This window comes from Sorex fumeus, unplaced genomic scaffold (assembly GCF_029834395.1).
Source record: "Sorex fumeus unplaced genomic scaffold, SorFum_2.1 ptg000122l, whole genome shotgun sequence".
NCBI classification, from domain to species: domain Eukaryota; kingdom Metazoa; phylum Chordata; class Mammalia; order Eulipotyphla; family Soricidae; genus Sorex; species Sorex fumeus.
Genome location: NW_026606179.1, coordinates 55,034,380 through 55,055,877, shown reverse-complemented (window position 1 = coordinate 55,055,877; position 21,498 = coordinate 55,034,380). Strand labels below are relative to the sequence as shown.

Below are 21,498 nucleotides of genomic sequence, written 5' to 3'. Positions count from 1 at the left end.
CCTTGTGTCCCCCATCTGAGAGGGCTCCTTCTGTCTGTCCCTCTCCCTCTGCCTGACTTTTCCCTGGAGGGCTTTCCCCTGGGGGCTGATTCTAGTACTGACCTTGGCCGTCAGTCGTGGACGCCAAGGTTACATCCCCGTCCTAACTGCCGTGAAACATCCTGGGCAGTTTGCATGTCACATTGGAAATGCTGCTGGGAGGGTTCCTGCAGAATTACTTTCCCCGGGCTGTCCCTCCTAGCCCCTCAGAGAAATGACACCAGAAGGGACTCTTTTTTTTTTTCAAGGTATATGCACTTCTTTATTTTTATTTATTTAATTGAATCATCGTGAGATACAGTTGCAAAGCTTTCATATTTGAGTTTTGATCAGACAATGATCAAACATCCATCCCTTCACCAGTGCACATTTTCTACCACCAAAATCCCCTGTATCCTCCCCGCCCAATCCCAACCCTTCCCCTGCCTGTGTGGCAGGCAATTTCCACAATATTCTCTCTCTTCTTTGATTACATTCAATGTTTCGACACCAGTCTTACCCTTGTTACTTGGAATTTTCCCACCACCACTCAAACCCGCCAAAAAGGCAATGCTGGAGAATTTGTTTCGTATTGCTTGTATTGGATAGCATACAATGTTGCATGGCCACGCATTTCTAGAATTCTAAAATTTTAATAATCCCAGTCTGGAGAGATCTCTGCAGCGAGCTGCTCGGTTCTGAGATTTGTTTGTGTGTCTCTGGATCATGGTCGTTTAGGAGCTTAATAAGTAGCTGGGTGGCATTTCGTGGGTGTCATCTCAGAGCCCCATTGGGGCGAGGGGAAGGAGCAGGACCGGCTCCTCCCTTGTCGAAGGGTCTCTTTTTGTAGGGGGCTTGAAGGTGGGCACAGTCAGCATTGCAAAGGGGCTGCTCCTTGCTCGGTGCTTGGGGCTGGGGGGGTACCATGAGGTGCTGGGGATGAACCCACACCTCCTGCATGTGTGCAGCCCTGGGAGCTCAGTCCCTGGACCCAGTGGGAGTCTTTGGGCTCCCTGTCAGGGTGACTGTGAGCACGCTGGGCCACGCTCATCTCTGTGAACACAGTGCTCTCATGTGAAGGTCCAACATGGCTCAGGCCCTGGCAGGGGCAGGCTTCTGTTAATGCTGCTGCTTCTCTGTTTTGGATCTTGGGTCACACCCATTGGGCAGGGGGCCATTCCTGGCTCTGTGCTTAGGACTCAGGTCTGGCCCTCCTCGGGGAACCACGTTGTTCTGGGGGTGAAATTAGTGTCAGCCCCGTGCAAGGCAAGTATCTGAGCAGTCTGTCTTGGATCCGCCTTCCCCGTCCTTCCCCGTTGACAGCAGAGGCAGCGAGGTGGGGTGGGGTACAGGAGCGCCTTTGACTTCCGGCTGTGTTGTTGCAGAGACACCAGGAAACCTTCCGTCGCCCTGTCCGCCGTAGGTAAGCCAGTGCGTCTCCCTGCTTGCCTCCACCCGGTCCCTCGCACCCAGTCCCTCGCACCCTCTCCCTCCCGTGACAGCCCATGTCCCGTCACAGCCGGTGGAATACCGAGGCCAGTGCCCTGACTGCTGGGGCGTGTCCCCGGCTCTGGCTGAGTTAGTCTGAAGGGTCACTTGGAAGTGTGGTCAGGTGTCAGCTCTCCACATCCCTGTCCTGAGCGCCCCTTCCTGCCCAGTTGTCACTGCTGTCCCCTCCTTGTGGCAGCATGGGGAAGTTTTCTCCATCCCAACTCAGTATGGGGGCCAGGCCCGCCCATGGCCCCCACGGCAGGGTACCTGGACTCTCTGAGCTCAGTGCTGGGCAGTGCTGGATTTCGCCGAGCTTTGGTCCTGGCTCTGGCCCCTGGAGCCTGCCCCTTCCAGGGTGTGGTTCTTGGCGATGCTGGAGACCCGGGTCGCGTCATGAGGCCGGCCCAGCCCACAGTGCCACATTGACCTGCTCAGTCAGAAGCCGCATTTCCTCGCTGGCTGCCTGGGGGTGACTGGCCGACTTTCCCCCCCCCCCAAGTGAGATGATTTCCTCAGTGGCTCATCACGTTTCGGGTGCTGGTTCTCTCGGGCCTTCAGTTCTGTGTCAACCTCAGTCCTCCACGGAGCTCGGGATCTGATACCCTGAGGGCCACAGTGCACCCAGCAGCACCTTTCCCTGCTTTCTCTCTGCAGCGGGCGCCTCCCAGGTCAAGTGGAATAAAAAAAACGCCAATTGCCTGGCCACCAGTCATGACGGTGACGTGCGCATTTGGGACAAGCGGGTGAGTGACCTTGTCTTCTCCCCGATTTATGATGGACTGGAAGCGTCATGGCAGTCCTCGCCTTGAGAGGCCTAGGGAACTGGCGCTTCCAGACAGCCGGACCAGGTGACATCAGGGTCCTGCAAGAGTTCGGGTTGGAAGGAAAGCCAGCGGCGTAGATTTCTGTCAGGCGTGGGAAACAGTGTGCTGGACTCACAGTCAGCGCCCTTGTCCTGCTGTCTGACTGTACCATATGACACAACTCTTCAGCACCCGTAGCCCAGACCATCAAAATAGAGATAGCGTGTCAGCGAGAGCGTCAGGCCTGTGGGCTCAGACTCTGTTCTAGAGCCTTCCGCAGGCTTCTTGCCTGACTGGAGCCAGTGTGATGACTGTTGGGGAACAGGTCCTTACCCTGGGTCCACGCTCCCGAGGGGGCCCAGGTGGCGAAGGACTCGCACCCTCTAGAGTCTGGTCGACCCCTGGGCCACTTGGGCACCCACAGCAGCCCTGCCAATGGGGCATGGGGGTGGGAGAGGGGCTTGTCTCCTTGGTGGATAGTGCTGTGGCCTTGTCACATGGGCATCGGTGAGAAGCCAGGGAAAGGGCCTTCCCGGGGCCTCATGCCGGGCCCTGGGCTGAGGCTCAGAGACTGTGTGCCAAGGAGTTGGGTGTGAGACCCGGGGCTGGAGCCCCGCAGCCCGCCCGGGTGGACTGGGCGCTGTGGGGTCGGGTCCAGGGCCTGGCTCCGTAGCCCTGAATCTGGGACAGATGCTTCTGTCTTCTGGTCTTACGTCTCATCTGGAAGCGACCCCATCCTTGTATCTGAGTTGATGATAACATCCCTGTGCACCGGCAGGAGTTACTCCTGAGTGCAAAGCCAGGATAAGCCTTGAGCATGGTGCGGCCCAAAGAAACCAAAACCAAAAAGAAAAAAAAAAGGTTTTGAAGAAGTATTGAAGCATTTGGTTAATTTGTCCTGCAAACGTATTGGCTGTGGATGGCTGTCAGAGCCATCGATGACATGAACGGTTTGGGGGTTTTGCGATAAGCTCTGTCGTCCCATGGTCCTTGTGTGGGAACATAGGCAGAGGACTCCTGGCCAGGCTCCTTTCGGGGCTGCCACAACACTGCTGCTGCGGGCTGCTGGGAAAGAGGCCACCATTCTCTCTCGCCTGCCTTAGCCAAGCTGGGCCCTGAGTTTGGGCCGAGCTAATTCGCTTCCCAGACCATGCACCGAGCGGGAACTGTTGCTCTGTGTGCTGCCAAGCAGATCAGGGTGTTGGGGACGGAGATGGTTTTGGGAGTGATTATGTGCCTTCCCGGCACCTGGTAGGCCACTGTGGGTGGCAGACTCAGGCTTTGCACTCTAAACCCATCTCTGTTGCAGAAACCCAGCACGGCCGTAGAGTACCTCGCCGCCCACCTCTCCAAGATCCATGGCCTGGACTGGCACCCAGACAGCGAGCACATCCTGGCAACCTCCAGCCAGGACAACTCTGTCAAGGTGAGTGGGCGGGGCTGCAGACAGGTCCAGCTCTTTCCCGGGAGGAATGCTCAGGGGCCTGTGTGCTCAGGGACGCCGGCCACGGCCCTGCTAATGTGGTGACCAGCAGGAGTGAGGTGTGTTCCTGATGTGGCCCCACACAAGAGGTTTTCTTCTTCCCCTTGGTGGCGTGAAGTCAGGGAAGAGAACAGTTCTCGTGTGAGTGGGCTGAGTGCATGTTGGAGGCATTTGAATGGTCCCAGCAACATGTAGTCCCTGAGCATAGCCAGGGAGTGGCCCCCCCTGAACACCTCAGGCTGTGACACAAAAAACCAACCAAAAAGAGTTCTCTTGCAAAGAGGTTGCTAGGAAATCAGATTTCAGAAGGACTAGCTGGTCAGAGTAAAAACCCCACTGGTAGGTCAAAGAGGAAAAGTCCACGAAATTGCTAAGATGACTCAGTGTACAGTTTGAGGTAGAAGACAGCCACTTTCTCACATGCTTCTCATTTATCTGCAAAAGTGATTTAGGACCTTTTTTTATCAGTAGAATTGTTGTGTTAGAGATTTTCTTTTCTTTTTTAAAAAAATTTTGGGCCACACCCAGCTGTGCTCAGGAATCACTCCTGGTTCTGCACTTCCGAATCACTCCTGGTTCTGCACTTCGGAATCACTCCTGGTGGTGCTCAGGGCACTAGATGGGATTCCAGGGATCGTACCCTGGCTGACTGCGTGCAAGGCAAAAGACGTTGTTATGAACTTCGATAATGCCTCCTGGATAATCACGTAGACAGCAGGCGTGTTTCCACATGGAAAATGCAGACCTTGTACCCAGCATGCGGGCTTAGTTTCCGAGCTAATTGAAAGTTTTGCTATGATATTGGGTTTAGTTTACTCTATCCTGATAGGAAAATTGTGTGTGTGTGTGTGTGTGTGTGAGAGAGAGAGAGAGAGAGAGAGAGAGAGACAGAGACAGAGACAGAGACAGAGAGAGAGACAGAGTATAAATAATTTAAGAGCGATAGCACAGTGGCTAGCGCATTTGCCAGTGTTTAATTCCTCCGCCCCTCTCAGAGAGCCCGGCAAGCTACCGAGAGTATCTTGCCCGCACGGCAGAGCCTGGCAAACTACCCTTGATATCTTTGATATGCCAAAAACAGTAACAACAAGTCTCAGTTTGTTGTGAGATATTACTGGTGCCTGCTCGAGCAAATTGATGAACAACGGGAGGACAGTGCTACAGTGCTACAGTGCTACAGTGTCATAATCATAAAGTAAAGCAGGTTAGAGCCACTTTGCATAATTACCAGGCATTGTTTTTAGTAACTTACTGCTCAGGATCAATCTATGTCATTTTCCTCCTACACGATCCTTTTCTTTCTTCTATTTTTTTTAATGGTGCCAGGGATTGAATTTAGGGACTCACACATGCAAGGCAAGTGCTCTTATTGTGAGCTGCAATACCAGCCCCTAGCACGGCTCCAAAACAGAGCGATAGAAAAGAGATGTGACTCATCCACAGAGCCTGTGCCTTGCGTGTGTCAGGCTATGGATTTGATCCCTTACACCCCTCAAAACAAATAGCAAACCTGAAAAAAAAAGCCATTAGGTACCGTCTGATTCATTTTTATCACTTTAGATGTTTGCTTTTTCCTTCTGATCCTTTTTTATGGGGGCCACACCCAGAGAGGCTCAATCCTTATTCCTGGCTTTGCACTTAGGAGTTCCTCCTGGTGGGCTTGGGGGACCATATGAGGTACTGGGGATTGAACCTAGGTTGACTGCATGCAAGGCAAGTGACCTTCCTGCTGAGCTCATCACTCAGCCCCCTAATTTTCCTCTGATCTTGGGTTAAATAATCTATTTTTTAAAACCATCTTCCTCTTGACTTGGGAGTTCTGGAAATCCAGGCATGATCTCCTGGTACCTGCAGACAGGTTTGTGTGTGGGTCAGGGTCAGCCTGCCTAAGAATCCTGTGATCCTGTGACATCAGCAGTTAGTCAGGGCTGTCGGGCTGCACCGGGCCCCTGCCCAGACGTCTCTGGAAGCCCTGGGGGTTCCTGAGCAGTGTTTAGGGTGCCCGTGTGGAAGGCTAGCATGGCTCTGGTTCGCTTACTCCCATAACCATCTCTGGGGAAGGGCGCGAGCTGAGCGCTGGCTTCATTTGTCCACACCACAGCAGGATGTCACGGGAGAAACAGGGATGTCCCTCTTCAGGGGTACAGGCGTCGTTTCCTGAGTCTCTGAGTTCCGGCCCCTGGAGATGCGGAGGCGGGGGCAACGTCAGGCCTGCAGGGCCTCTCTGGGAGCCTCAAGATCAGATGTTACTGTCACTAGCGGATGAGCACATTTAAATCGAGCAGCAAAATCTTGTCTTACAGGCTTAATTTTATTAACGGTTATCATGTCACTCTTTGTAAATGAACATGACTCTGCTTCTTTCAGCCTGAAAGTAAACAATTACCGAGATGCATTCATATTAGTAGCATGTCTATAATTAACTGAAGTCGGACTTCTGTTTATTTGCTAGTTTTGCACATATGGTGGACTTGATAACAGGGAGGAATTCACAAAATGTTGAGCTAATTAAAAATCTGGGGAATGCTAAGCATACCTAATTATTTCTAGTTTTCTTTCTTTTCTTTTTAAGGACATGGAGGGAATAAATTATAGTTTATTCTCCGGCCATCTGAGATACCCGAGTAGAGTTTAGATAGGAAGGACGACTGAATGATTTTATGGTTTTGGTTTCTCATTTGACCGTAGGATTTTGTTTTGTTTTCCTGTGGTGGGACTCCAGATGCTTCCTAGGTTGTGTTTGGGGGCAGGATAACTCATGGAGGTGCTGAGGAGGCCATGGGGTGGCAGGGATTGAACTCGGGCCTCCCGCACAACAGGCATGCCCCCTCAGCCTGCTGTGCTCTCTCTGCAACTCCAGAATTTTATTATTTTGAATTTGAGACCTGATTTTAGACGCCCCCCCCCAAAAAAAACCGGTCAACAAAAGAAACATAGGTAAGTATAAATCATAAGTCCAAAGATGAAGCATTCTGATATGTATTTGACTTGGAGTAAAAATAAAATAACAGTAATCATTAGGATTAGTTAGTTTTGGTTTTTGGTTTTGGGCCACCCTGGGCTATTCTCCAGGCTTCCTCCTGTCTCTGCCCTCAGGAGTTGCTCCTGGTGGTGCGCAGGGGGCCTTAGGGAAGCTGAGGATTGGACCTGGGCCAGCCGTGCACGGCAGGCTGCCTACCCTGTGCTATCTCTCCAACCCCCATTTATTTTTTAAGGACTTATCCTAAGTTGAGAGCATTATAAAAAGCGCTAAAAAAAAAAATCAAGAATACACTGTCTGTGTAAGGAACCCCGTCCTGTAGTGGAGTGACTTTTGCGGGTGGAACACACCTGGTGTGCTCAAGGATGTTCCTGGCTGTGTGCCCAAGAGTGACCCCTGGTGTTGCTCGTGATCTTGTGCCGTATCAGGGATTCAAAGCAGGTTAGCCCCAGTACTGTTTTACAGCTGAAAACTGGCCTGACCTAGACTCAGAAGTCTGTTGTTAATAAAATAAAAAGGGTCTGGGGAGGTACCTGCTGGAGGGCGGTGTAGACCAGCATCGTCAAAGGTTGTTATAAATCTTTCCAATATTTTAACAGATAATAAAGTAGAAGAGACAAGGCTGTGCATATGTAAATTATATTCCATCTCTCAGTCTTGAACTTGCTTGGCCATCCGCATCCAGTGATGCTCAGGGGCTACTCTGGCATACTTGGGTGTGAGTTCAAGCATGGGTGCGTTTGGTGACCAAGAACCGAACCAACATTCCTCCAGCCGGCTGACAGTGATGAAAGAGTGGGGCAACAGGCTGTTTGGTAATCAGTGACCCTTTATTCAAGCCTCACAGCTTGAATAAAGTAAGTTATATAGAAATAAGTTATAGGGGTCAGTCGGTCGGTCCTCCTGTTGTTCATCGATTTGCTCGAGCGGGCCCAGTAACGTCTCCATTGTGACACTTGTTACTGTGTTTGGCATATCGAATATATCACGGGTAGCTTGCCAAGCTCTGTCGTGCGGGTGAGATACTCTCGGTAGCTTGCCGGGCTCTCCGAGAGGGGCGGAGGAATCGAACTCGGGTCGACCATGTTGGCTGCATGCAAGGCAAATGCCCTACCGCTGTGCTATCGCTCCAGCCCAGAAATAAGTTATATAGTAAGTTATATAGAAATTGTACACATAGGTGTGGCTGAACATTATCATAACAATAAACAGATGTAAAGCCCTTCCTTCAGGGAAAGTTCTCCTAGGAGATTAATTTCAAGGACAAAGTCTCATCTGGGGGTTCAGCATTCTAGATTACTAGGAGATCCGCTCAAGGGCGGGATAACATCTATGGACATATTGCTTTCTCCTTTCCTCAGCTAGTAATCCACTTAAACAATCATATTAAATTTACTTCTACTAGTAGTTCTAGTCATTTTGTATGAACACAGTAAAAGATATATTAAGCTCGAAGGTTGACTTTTCCTGGGGACATCTTGCTATATATCCCAGACTACAGTCCTCAGGCCAGATTAGTCTTTCCTAACTCCAGCAGGGTCCTTATTCAGTAACTTCTTTTGGGGTCATAACACTGTAAAACACTGTCCTCCCGTTGTTCATTGATTTGCTTGAGCGGGCACCAGTAACGTCTCCATTCTGAGACTTATTGTTACTGTTCTTGGCATATCGAATATGCCACAGGGATACGAATACACCAGGCTCCACCGTGCAGGCAGGATACTCTCAGTAGTTTGCCAGGCTCTCCAAGAGGGACGGAGGAATCAAACCTTGGTCGGCCACATGCAAGACAAACGCCCTACCCGCTGTGCTATTGCTCCAGCCCATGGGTCATGAGAGAATTTATTCCATGGCCATGCTCTTAATTTATTATACTTCTTATGGTGCATAGCCTGTCCCTCCTTGATGGCAGGTAGGTTATGGCTTTCCCTGGGTCCATCCAAGTTCCTCTTTTGGGGGGTGTTAGGAAGTAAGGGCAACTGAGGCTTAAGCCAAGTAAATATGACGGATGTCCAAGAGCAAATATTATTGAGAATCAGGTAACTCCCATGTTACAAAAGTAGAGCATTAACTGTTTTCTTGTGTCTATAAAAAAGGACATTGCTCTAAAAAGAACTATGCGAAGAACGAAAAGGAAAGAGAGGAACAGTATAGCAGGGGGAAAAGAGAAACACTGAGGGTTAGTAAACTATGCCAGGGACATAAAGGAAAGAGTAAAGCAATAAAGGATTAGGAGTGCCTGATGGGATTGGGTGTGCCTGGGAACCTGTCCCGGGTGCAACTCAATAAACTTAAGCTCCTTGTGGGAGGGGCAAGGACAAACCAGTGTTATCCGACACTGGGGGGACCATGTGGTACTGAGGATTGGACCAGGCTCCCTCGTGCAAAGCTCGTGCTTCAGCCTTTGAGCTGTCTCCCTGGCCCCATAAACCAGGTTTGAGAAAACGCTCCCGCCCCTACATGGAAACTGCCCAGATCCTGCCTCTGGTGTTGTCGTTCATCGGCTCTCAGCTCGACGCTGTGGTTTCCCTTTCTCCCTTTCCTTTCCCTTCCCAGTGTTGCTGTCGTGGTGACTGAGCCCCCTGGTGAGGAGGTGGTGCTCACAAGGCACTGCAAAGAGCTCGGGGGTCACCATCATTCAGCTGTGCTCTTTGTGTACTTTCTCTGGTAGTGGCCCTGGGGCTTGCTCACCTGGTGGCTGTGCTCACGTCTTTAGTCTCAGTGTTCACACTCACCTGACGATCCCACACTTTGTTGGGGTATGAGGCGCCCCCTGACAGAGCCACTGAGGCCATGCTGAGGACATCAGGGAGGCGCCTGGGATCAAACCCATGACCTCACTTGCGGGACTCACACTTTTAGCCGCTGAACCCTGAGTTTCAGCCCTGAGTTTATCTTTCTTTATTTTTTTTTTCTTTTGCCTTTTGGGTCATACCCAGTGATGCTCAGGGATTACTCTGGCTCCACACTCAGGAATTACTCCTGGTGGTGCTGGGGGGATCATGTGGGATGCCGGGGATGGAACCTGGGTTGACCACGTGCAAGGCAAACACCCTACTTGCTGTACCATCGCCCTTGCCCTGCTCTTTGGGTTTTTGAACCTTAGCCTTCATTCCTGAAGACTCGGGGAGTCACCCGGCTTATCTCTGGGTGGGGGACTATGCCACCCCGCTTTGCATGTTGGAGATGTCTTTCCAGGGGCCTTGAGGCAGCCAGTTCCTGGCGATTGCCTCCTGTGTGCCTGACTCGCCTTCCGTGGGGCTGGCTTGCTCCTTTGCTGTCTTCCTGAGGTGCCTCCTGCTCTGGGCTGGGCCGCCTGGGCGCCTTCACAGGCCTGAGTCCAGAGCCGCACAAGGACTGCTCGGCTGCAGGTTCTGCAGTTCTTCCCTTGGATTGTGGATTTATCTCTCTGTCTTAATTGAAATAGCACTGACTTGGGGTCAGAGTGTCGGGGATGTGCAATTGTATCATTCCATTTCTGGAGGCCAGTTCTTTGCTCCTGTGAAATCCTTCTAGAAACTGCTACTGGGGCTGGAGCTTAAGTACAGCGGGTAGGGTGTTTGTCTTGGGCGCAGCCAACCCGGGTTCGGTTCCCAGCATCCCTTATGGTCTCCCGAGCACTGCCAGGAGTGATTCCTGAGTTCAAAGCCTGGAGTAACCTCTGTGCATCGCTGGGTGTGGCCAAAAAAGCAAAAATAAATTAGCTAGAAAAATGGAAACCACTACTTGGTCTCACATCTTTTGTTGTTGTTGTTGAGGAGTGCAGGAGTGACACACCAGCGATGCTCAGGGCTCACTCCTGGCTCTACACTCAGGGATCACTTCTGGCAGGGTTCGGGGGCCATATGGGTTGCTGGGATTGAACCCAGGTCAGCTGTGTGCAAGGCATACGCCTTACCTGTTCTACTGTCTCTGCAGCCCCATTCCTCATGATTTTTAAAACACCTTTTTAAAAAAAATTTTTTTTTGGTTCATTTTTGTCTTTTTGTTGTCCTTTTGGGGCCACACCTGGCAACACTCAGGGATTTCTCCTGACTCTGCAGTCAGGAATGATGGTGCTCGGGGGACCATATGGGATGCCGGAGATTGAACTGGGGTTGCCCAAGTGCAAAACGCCCTCCCCACTGTACTACTGCTCCTGCCCCTGCTCTGCTGTTTCTTACTTTTGGGACAGATACTCCATTAAAGGTGTTGCCAGTTATGCCGGAGAGCTGGCTCAGCACCACACGGTCCCCCCAAGCGTCACTGCGTATGCCCCATAAAAACAAGCAAACAAAACCAGAAAAGTCCCGGCAGCTCTAAGGCCACTGACATTCCCGCCCGCATGTCCCACACCTCCACTCTGGGGGATGAAGGATTGTCGGGGTCCGCTTGCAGTTTTGCTTCTGCATTTGAAAGAGATTGGCCTGTAGAGTAGGTGGTGGTTGTAGAAATTCAGAGAGATTTTAAAAACAGAAACACCAGATCTCTGAGCCTCTGAGGTGGTTTAAATCATTGGGACACGCCAGTGCAGTTGTGGCCAGTTCAGTTACCCTCCATGGGAAGAGGCTGGAGGTCCCCGTCAGACTCCTCGCTTCCTGCCCTAAATCCTGCCATTCTCCCCATGACCGTTGCCAGCGGAAGAGGGGGTTCTCTGCTGTGGTGTGCAGCTGGACTGGACTGTCATGCTGGGTTGGGGTGTCCCTTTGGGGATGGAGAGCTTCAGGCTCGCAGCTGTGCTGGGCCCAGTGGCGGAGTGTTGTGGGTGACATTCATCTCACAGCGATCCTGCTTGCTTCCTTCCAGTTCTGGGATTACCGCCAGCCCCGGAAATACCTCAACATCCTGCCTTGCCAGGTGCCCGTGTGGAAGGCCAGATACACAGTGAGTAAGACAGGCTGACCTGGGCAGGGGGCCGCATCAGGGGGCCAAGGGATGGCATCTCTTCTTTGTAAGGTGATTTTGTCCCTCTGTTCAGGTAAGGGATGGACAGAAGTGTTAGATATTAATTGTATATTATGTAATTCATATGAAAAAGGTGTTAGCCCGTTTTAGGGCTCAGTTGGGAAGTGGACATATGGGGGCGGTCACTAATGAGTCCAAGGCAGGTAGTGGTGACTGCACTGAAGGGAAGGAAGTCTGACTTTGGGTTCGGAAGACCTGGGTTTGGGGCCCAGTGATGTCATTGACATTTTCTTGGGGACATGTCATGTGCCCACTGACTATGGAGAGAGATCTGACATACCATGACTCACCTAGTGTGTGCATGGTTGAAAGGATCCACATTTTTTTTTTCTTTTTGGGTCACATCCAGCAATGCTTAGAGGTTACTCCTAGCTCTGCACTCAGGAATCTCTCCTGGCGGTGCTAGGGGGGACCATATGGGATGCTGGGGATTGAACCCGGGTCTGCCGTGTGCAAGGCAAACGCCCTACCCTCTGTACTATCGCTGCAGCCTGATCCACTTATTTTTTTATTTTTTATTTTTATTTTTTGTGCTTTTTGGGTCACACCCGGTGATGCACAGGGGTTGCTCCTGGCTCTGCACTCAGGAGTTACTCTTGGCGGTGCTCAGGGGGCCATATGGGATTGCTGGGAATCGAACGCAGGTCGGCCGCGTGTAAGGCAGACGCCCTACCTGTTGTTCTGTCTCTCCACCCCCCTACTTATTTTTTTAAAAAATATTTATTGAAGAGCTAGGATGTACAAAGGCATTGATAGATGAGACTTAGGCACGCAACATTCCAACACCAATCCCACCACCAGTGTCAACTTCCCTTCACTAGGGTTCTCAGGCTCCCCCATGCCTCCCCCCCAACCCCCTCCTGTCATCTTGATAGGCTCATTTCAAAGTTTGGTGACGTTTCTTAGAGGAAGACAAGTGGTGGCCGGTAGGCATATGAAGTAGTGCTTAGCTTCCCTTATCCTGAGAGACCCACTTCCGGCACGATTCCCACTGCAGCATCAGGTGACACTGTCCTCAGACACACTCTTAACGTGGCGAGAGCATTTCAGATCTGTCAGTGGCTTTCGGGATGTGGAACAATCTCATTAGCTGTAATCCCCGTGTAAAATACATCACATCCCCAGGAGTGACTGTTTTCCAGCTGGGAGTCTGTGATCTCTGATCCACTTTTCCTTTTCCTCCTCCCGCCACCTGCAGCCCCCCACTGCCGTGAGCAAACATCACTCTAATCCGTTTCTGAGTTGACTTTTTGAGATTCTGCTTAAGTGGCCCAGGCAGCATAATGCCGCCGACCCTCTTGCTGTGTCACGGCAGGGCGTCCGCCTGCCTCCTCCTGTCTGAGTGGATTCTGTCGTGTGGATCAGCCACGTCTTCTTCCCGCGTTTGTTACTGGACACTGGTTGTTTCCGTGTCTTGCTGATTGTGACTCCCGTTGCAGTGTTTAACGCTTGTGTGGTGTTGGGGCAATGCCCTGAATGTTTTTGAACAAGTTTCTTTGTGGAATATAATAATTCTTCCTATTATTATTATTATTATTTTTTGCTTTTTGGGTCACACCCAGCGATGCACAGGGGTTACTTCTGGCTCTGCACTCAGGAATTACTCCTGGGGGTGCTCAGGGGACCATATGGGATGCTGGGAATTGAACCTGGGTCCGCCGCGTGCAGGGCAAACGTCCTACCCGCTGTACTATTGCTCTAGCCCCTCCTATTATTTTTTTAATTGCATAAATACACCATTTGTGAGTTTTTTGGGGGGGATTGTGGAGTGCGGTATTGGGTGGGCACACCTGGCTGTACTCAGGGCTACTCCTAGCTCTGTGCTCGGGAGTTGTGGTACACAGGGATCATGTGGTTTTGGGGACCAAACCCAGTCTGTTGTGTGCATGCCCTACATCCTGACTCTCAGTTCACCATTTCGTTTTATTTTATTTTCCCACTTTAAACACTGTGGTTTGCAAAGTTGTTCCTGATGATTTATTACAGGCAGAGTTCCAGCCCAATCCCACCACCCGTCACCTTCCCCCCACCACTGTCTCCATTTTCCCAGCCACCCTTCAAGCCTGCCTCCATAGCAGGCCCACAGTCATTTATTTTATATTGCTTGTTACCACTAAATGGCCATATAAAGCAATATAAAATAAATGGAATGATAAAAAAAAATACTTCAGTAAAAGAAAATTTGTGCAAATCATCTCTCACCATGGGGACATTAAGTCCTTGTCTGGGGGTTCATTAAGCGGTTGCCGTAAATTCAGCCTTCTGCATGTTAATGCTTTTCTTGGTGGAGATTATTTGTGTAGGTTCCGGAGATGTCGCATCGCCACAAATGCAGCTGCACACTCCGGAAAACTCAGTCAGCTCCCCAGATGAAGGTGTGCAGTTTTGTGAAATTTTGTACATGCACAACTTGCTTTCTTTTGAAAAATTGCATATGAAAACGCTTTATCGTGGCTGGAGCAGTAGCACAGGGGGTAGGACGTTTGCCTTGCATGCGGCTTACCCGGGTTTGATTCCCAGCATCCCATATGGTTCCCTGAGCACCGCCAGGAGTAATTCCTGAGTGCAGAGCCAGGAGTAACCCCTCTGCATCGCTGGGTGTGACCCCCCCCCAAAAAAAAAAACGCTTTATCAATTGTAAGCTGCTCCAGGTGCAGGGTGCAGGGAGCACGCAGATGGCTGTGAATGTCCCACCAGTCCTCCCTTGGCCACGTGTTGATTCGGGAAAGTTGATTCCTGCTGATGTCACTTTGAAAGGGTGGCACAGGGGTGACTGAGAGGGCTGGTGCGCTGACTCAGCCCCCAGAGCATTGGGAAGCCTTGGCGATAAGTTGAGTATTCAGTGGTTCTGTGTCTGGGAGCCCTTGTCAAGAGACCAGATGTGCTTGTGAGTTGAAATCCTCCTCATGTTTCATGTGTCCGCTTTAAAAATGAACAGAGCTTGGGGCTGGAGCCATAGTACAGCGGGTAGGGCGTTTGCCTTGCACGCGGTTGACCCAGGTATGATCCCCAGCATCCCATATGGTTCCCTGAGCACCGGCAGGAGTAATTTCTGAGTGCAAAACCAGGAGTAACCCCTATGCATTGCTGGTTGTAACCCAAAAAAGCTCCCCCCCACATAAATTAAAATGAATAGAGCCATCTAGGAGAGGCGCTGGGCCATGAGGTGGAGGGACCAGTGCTCCCGGATTCAGTCTCTCTCAAGTAACAGGGTGCAATGAGGGTCACCCCCAAGCTGCCTGTACATTGAGTGTGGAGGAGTGCCCTGAGCTCAGGAGTTGGGGTGTAAGGGTGAGAACAGCTGCTGGGACAAGAGGAAGGCTTCCTGGGGGTGGTGTCTGTTTCTGGCAGACCTCTGTCCCACCTGGTGCTCCCAGCCTCGCCTGCTCTGTGGGGAAAGACACTTGGGCACTGTCTTCGGGACTCCTGGGGGTGTCTCAGCGAGCGTCAGTGCGGGCACCCTTTCCGACTTCAAAATTTCAAATGTTCTTCAAGTACATGTCTTGGTCCCGCTTATTTAGGATTTAGGGGCCACAGCTGGTGGTGCTTAGGGCGTACTCCTGGCTCTGTGCTTTGGGGTATGGGGTGCCAGGGATGGAGCCCAGGCTAGCGGTGACCCCAGACCACTGAGGGCCTCCCATCACCTGGGTTTGTTTCCGTGGGGAAAGGCTGCCTGAAGGCGTGGGGTGGCGTCTCCCCGGACTCACCCACCGGCTGTGTCCTTCACTGTAGCCCTTCAGCAACGGGCTGGTGACGGTGATGGTCCCCCAGCTGCGGAGAGAAAACAGCCTCCTCCTGTGGAACGTCTTTGACCTCAACACCCCGGTCCACACGTTCGTCGGGCACGATGACGTGGTGCTGGAGTTCCAGTGGCGGAAGCAGAAGGAAGGTGAGCGGGAGAAAAGGCGCAGGGCGGGCAGGGGCTCCTTGGCCTCTGCTTTCCCTGCTGAGGGACAGGCACAGGCGGCTGCTCTTCCCCCCGACCCCCCGACTCCTGCCCTCCCTCACAGTTCAGAGAATACGCTGCTTGAGAGGCTGGTAGATTTATCTTGGGGTATGGCAAGGGCTGGGAAGCCCTGGGGTTTCTGGCATCGGGCCCTTGCCATTCAACCGATGCAGGAGCCTGAGTCAGGTGCGTTTCTGTGCAAATGGGGCTCCTGCCGGTCGCTGTCTGCTATGCTGGGTCCTTTTAACACTTACCACTAGACACTGGCCTGTCTCTTCCCAACCTCAGCAAGGAGGAGTTGCGTCGAGACAGCGGTGGTCATGGGACGTTCAGTCTCAATGCCCCAGATGGTGCCCAGCATCCAGGAACTGTCATGAGCTGTATTTGAGTGAATGAACTTCATTCCCCCGGGACCTGTAGCAAAACTGACGTTGGAGCTAAACATTTGTCCTGGTTTTTTTACTTGGCGGTGTCTAGGCTCCAAGGACTATCAGCTGGTCACATGGTCCCGGGACCAGAGCTTGCGAATGTGGCGCGTGGACTCGCAGATGCAGAGGGTATGTGTGCAGGGGAGGACGGCCAATGGGCGAGGGCTGTGGGAGTCCGAGGCCACACGGCCGGCCGTGTGTCACACCCCTTTCACCCACTCTCCAGCTCCGTGCAGCCCGCTGAGACTCCAGCTCAGTGCTTTATTTAAAATGCTTTATTTAAAATGTGTTTGGTGAGGGAGATTTTTGGGACTTGGGACCTGTTCTTGGCCCTGCTCAGGTGGACCTCTGGCAGTGATGGGGGACCTAGTGAGGTGCTGGGGACTGACCCCAGCTGGCCATGTGCAAGGCAGGCAAGCACCTTACCCCCATATAATCATTTCATCCAGCATTTTTGCTTGTTTCTTTTTGTTTTATTTATTGGGGCTGCCCCTGGCTTGCTCCTGGTTCTCCAAGTGGACCTGCTGGACTCTCTCTCCAGCCCTGGTGTTTCAGCATTTTAACACCAAGAGCCTCTGGTGTGTTTTTTCTCCCATCTTGGTACAAGGGAGTGTGGGCATTATGCGGAGCCTGCCGGCATCTTTGCTTTGTTCAAGGACGGAGAAGCCTTTGAAGCCAGGGGTGTGGGCAGCGGTGGCCAGCAGTAGGGGGCCCTTGCTTTGCCCTGCCCCTCTGGGTCTCCTTTCTCCTCATTCTAGCTGTGTTCCTGGAAGGCCCAAATCTTGTCTCGCTTCTATTGTCTCCCAAAACAACTCTGTCCAAAGTGCATAGAAAACTCTGGCTTCAGTTCATACTTCTCCGTGGCATGCTGTCACTTTGAGCGTTTAGCCGGTTTCATCATCGGGATCAAGCGCTACTTCACTTTTAAATCTGTTTTCTCCAAAAAGGCACCATTTGTTCCAAATGCGTTGTAATTACAGTATCTTTGTCATAAGCAAGAATAGTTCCATGAAGGTCTGAGATGTTCAGTGGTAGTTTTTTTGACTTGCTATTCTCTAAATGGGGTGAAAATGTCCAGGGTAGAACAGCACAATCTGGTGCCGCCTGTCAAACGAGGAAGAGCTGTGAGGAATGAAACCTCTTGACCGTGTCTGTCCTGGGATGACATATGCCTCTGCGTTGTGATCCCTGTTTTAAAGCCAGAATTCCAGGGTGTGGCAGGTCCCTCCGAGGATACATGCTTTGCTTGCTGGAGGTCACGGTTTGATTTTTGGCAGCTTGTAGTCCCCTGAGCATTCCTGGGAGCGACTCCCAACTAGTACCTCCCCCCGCTGCATTCCCCCGCACTGCCAGGTGTGACCCCAAAGCCAAATTTATAAATGAATAGAATCGAGCGTGGCATGATCTTTCCAAGCGCCGATGCCGCTGGGTCTCACTCTGGCTTTGTGGCAGCTCTGCGCCAACGACATCCTGGACAGCGTGGAGGACTTCATCGAGAGCATGTCCCTGCTGCCGGAGCCCGAGAAGCCCCTGCAGGCCCCAGACCCCGACCAGCAGCACAGCTCGGGCCACGGGGAGGAGGAAGGTTAGTAACGCGCCGGGCCCACACCTTCCCCAACCGCTCTCGCTCTGGCTCCTCTTCAGAAGCGTTTCCCCACCCCTGAATCTCCTGCTAGCCTTGAAGGAAGACCCCCCAAGCAGCCTCCTAGAGGAGAAGAAAAGTGACCAGGCCGGCCTGTCGCAGACTCTGCAGCAGGAGTTCTCGCTCATCAACGTGCAGATCCGCAATGTCAATGTGCAGGTGGGTGGGGTGACAGCGGAGGGGGTGTGGTCACCATGCAGGGGCAGGGCCTATTGGAGGGGGCGGGATCATCATGAAGGGGTGGGGTCCTTGTAGGGGGCGGGGTCACCGTGAAGGGGCAGGCCCTGTGCAGGGGGCGGGGTCACTGTGCAGGGACCAGGGTGGCAGTGGAGGGGGCCTGATCTCTGCGCAGAGCATACTCTTGGCTCTGTGCTCTAGGATCACTCCTGGTGGGGCTCAAGGGACCACACAGGGATCTGTGGATGGACCCCTGTCTGCTGGGTAGGCAAGTGCCCTACCCACTGAGCTACCTCTCCGGCCAGCTTCCTGCTTTTTTTTCTAATCGCAAAGTAAACAGCATATTTCAGCCTTCTTTGGAGCTTTGGAACGAAGCTTTCTGAAGTGAAAATACCTCCTAAAAGCACTATTAGCAATCTGTTTTGAAAGTCCGTGCTCCAGCCCTTCCCAACCCATTTGCGTCTGGAGACTCTTTTCCTCCTGGTGACCAGGCCCTGCAGCCCTTCGTGGCCGCCCGTCCCCCGGGAGAGGCCCGTGCATCTCGCTGCAGGGTGCCTGTCCCCCTGCCCCTTGCAGATGGCCGCTGCCGACAGGAGCTGCACAGTGTCCGTGCACTGCAGCAACCATCGCGTGAAGATGCTGGTGAGGTTCCCTGCGCAGTACCCGAACAACGCTGCCCCGTCCTTCCAGTTCATCAACCCCACCACCATCACGGCCACCATGAAAGCCAAGCTGCTGAAGGTGGGGCTCGGGCCTGCGTTGGTGGGGTGTGTGGAGCCGAGTGGGAAGTTGAAGGAAACTGTGTGGAGGTTGGAAGTTAGCTGCCCTTTGGCTCTGTGGGGCCTGTAGTCCCCATTGATTTTCTCGGGAAAACATAAGAAAAGTGGTTCTCTGCTTATTTTGGGTCATGCCCGCTGGCCTCCACTTCGGAAGTCTCATGGAAACCACAGGTGCCTTGCTGAAAATTGATGGCGAGTTGCACGTGGCTTCAGGTACACTGCGTGTAAATAAACACGGTGCAGTCCCCAGGCGTCCCCAGCCTGCTCTCGGGTCTGACTCCAGCTGTCCTGTCATACCCCGAACCCGGTGTTTGTGCCTTTGTGTTCTTACCCAAACAGTGGACAGGAGGTGGTCTAAGGCTGTTTTACAGAAAGTCAGGAAATAGGTCACAGGAAATGTGTCCCCACCAAGGACAGGCCAGTGCGAGGATCCACTGCTGTCCGGGACAGGCCAGTGCGAGGGTCCCCACCGGGCTTTCGTAGAGCGGCCACAGCCGGGCATCTGCTCTGGACCCCTCCAGGCTTACATTCATGCGTCACCTGCTCACACAGAGTGTGATATGGCCGAAGCCACCATGCATGACTGAGAGCTGACGGGATCCACCGTGTTCCCCTGAGCCCTGTTGCCTGTGAGGGACGGGCAAGTGCTGGCCTCAGCCCAGTGGCCGGCGTCTGTTCACCCGGCCTTGTTCGTGTCGCCCCCCCTGGGTCGCGGTACATCTGTCAGGGGTGACCCTGAGACCGAAACCATTGTTCAGTGGGAGCAATTGCCATGCAGTCACTCTCGTTTGGGGCTGTTGAACCTTTTGTGTTTGGAATCTGAAGATTTCTGTGTATGTGTAGAGATGGAAAAAAGGGTCAGTAGTTCCACTGGCATTGAAGGAGGAGTAGGAATTCTCCCAGGTCTGAATCCGTGTGGTTCAAGACGAACAACACAGGCCACGGTCTGCGGATGCTTGTTTCAGGACAAAATTTAAAACTTTCCAGTAATCACACACACACACACACAGATACCCTAAAGGTAGCAGCTAACTCCATAGTCTCTTAATTCAGGCTAGTGTATCCAAAGTATTACACATCAGTATGTAATCAGGGCAGCCCTCACCCAGCTACCTTGTGTTCTTTTTGTCGGGTGGGCCTGTGGTGCAAACTGCCCTCTCCCACACTGGCCTTGCTCCGTCTCCCTGCGGGCCAGAGACTGCCATGCTGGACAGCTCAGTCCCCCACCCCCACCCCTCACCCTCTCAGCTGCCTGTCCTGGGCTGGCTGACACTGACTGAGCTTTACAGCCTTGCTTAGGGTTCATTGAAAGGACCAGAAAAAGAACTGGGGGAGGGAGGGATGGAGGCAGAGAGAGAGAGAAGGGGGGAAGGAGGAAATGAAAGAATGAAGGAGGGGAGAGAGAGAGAGAGAGAGAGAGAGAGAGAGAGAGAGATTGGAGATTGTGATTTTCACTAAAGGAAAAGTGTGTCCCCAGGACCTGAGTGGTACCCCCCCACCCAGCAGATGATCCTTCTGGGGTGGGCAGGGCAGGGAAGTGGACAGAGGTGCCTTCATTCTGTCACTTCGTGAGGGCCCTGTCCAGCGTGGTTCGCCTGGCACATGGCACTTCCAGAAGCCGGCTGTTCCCGAGCACCCCCAGAGGGGGAGGTGGCTCAGGGTGTCGGGAGCTGCAGTGGGCTCCGTCCCCGGGTGCTCCCGGCTGCCCATGTTGGGTAGGGTCAACGGTGGCCCGTCCTGACTGCTTGTGCCGTTTCCTTCCAGATCCTGAAGGACACGTCCCTGCAGAAGGTGAAGCGGAACCAGAGCTGCCTGGAGCCCTGCCTGCGCCAGCTGGTCTCCTGCCTGGAGTCCTTTGTGGTGGGCTTCCTGTGCCCGTACAGGCTGGGGTGGGTGGGGGGGACGTTATTTTTCTCACCCCGAGTCCTGGGTGCCCTGACACCGTCATCATGTCCCCCAGTTCTGTGATTCGACTTTCCATTAAGAAGGCGGAATTTGCTTTCTTTGAGCTTGAGACGGTGGCGTTGAGTGTGCTGATGCTTAAATTCCAGAACCAAGAAGACAGTGCTTCCAGCAACCCCTTCGCGCTCCCCAACTCCGTCACCCCACCCTTACCGACCTTCGCCCGGGTCACCACCGCCTATGGGTCTTACCAGGACGCCAACATCCCCTTTCCAAGGACATCTGGGGCTCGGTTCTGTGGGGCAGGTTGGTTCCTTTGGCTTCTCTGCTTCTGTGGGAGTGTCATGGCGGAGAGTTGGCGAGAGATTTTATATATTCTATAGAAAAATCTCTATTCATAAATGTATCTAGGGTTTTATTTCCCGAGTACTCAGAGGATCTCTGTGGTAATGTCATTAGACCTGATGACAAATTAGCATCCGTGAGCATCTCCCAAGAATGCATACTACACTGACAGTCTTAGCTGATCTTCTGGTGAGATCCTTAGGTAGGAGGCTCTGGACTTGATTCCTGCTATCACAGAGCCCATAGTAGCAACCGCCCCAGAGTTCCAGTTCTCCACAGGGACAGGTTCCTCTCGGGGGACTAGAGGGCCAGACTGCCCCCGTCACTGTCTCTCTGGGGCGCTGGAGGGTTAGGTCTCCGCTCCTATGCAGATACGTCTCGTCCTTTGGAATCTCAAGAGAAATGAAAGACTATCAGTGCTGCTCACAGCGTTTCCCGACTCAGGGACTGATGTCAGCCTTGCTGTGTCCTCTCAGGGTCCCTGGTATACTTCACAAGGCCCATGACAATGCACCGAGCAGTGTCTCCGACGGAGCCTACTCCAAGGTGAGTATGAAGAA

The 21,498-nt window shown here is 52.6% G+C and overlaps 1 protein-coding gene across 2 annotated transcripts in view; it reads left to right on the top strand.

Moving 5' to 3' along the window:
* WDR59 (WD repeat domain 59) overlaps positions 1–21,498 on the top strand; it is a 60,118-nt gene that overhangs the window by 17,511 nt on the left and 21,109 nt on the right. For both annotated transcript variants that reach the window (XM_056135935.1, XM_056135934.1), the window contains exons 6-17: positions 1,404–1,441; positions 2,164–2,252; positions 3,622–3,738; positions 11,561–11,638; positions 15,452–15,608; positions 16,143–16,222; positions 17,546–17,678; positions 17,770–17,894; positions 18,489–18,653; positions 20,456–20,551; positions 20,743–20,899; positions 21,415–21,484. In XM_056135935.1, the coding sequence (XP_055991910.1) occupies positions 1,404–1,441; positions 2,164–2,252; positions 3,622–3,738; positions 11,561–11,638; positions 15,452–15,608; positions 16,143–16,222; positions 17,546–17,678; positions 17,770–17,894; positions 18,489–18,653; positions 20,456–20,551; positions 20,743–20,899; positions 21,415–21,484 (1,305 nt within the window). The remainder of the gene's footprint in view (positions 1–1,403; positions 1,442–2,163; positions 2,253–3,621; positions 3,739–11,560; positions 11,639–15,451; positions 15,609–16,142; positions 16,223–17,545; positions 17,679–17,769; positions 17,895–18,488; positions 18,654–20,455; positions 20,552–20,742; positions 20,900–21,414; positions 21,485–21,498) is intronic.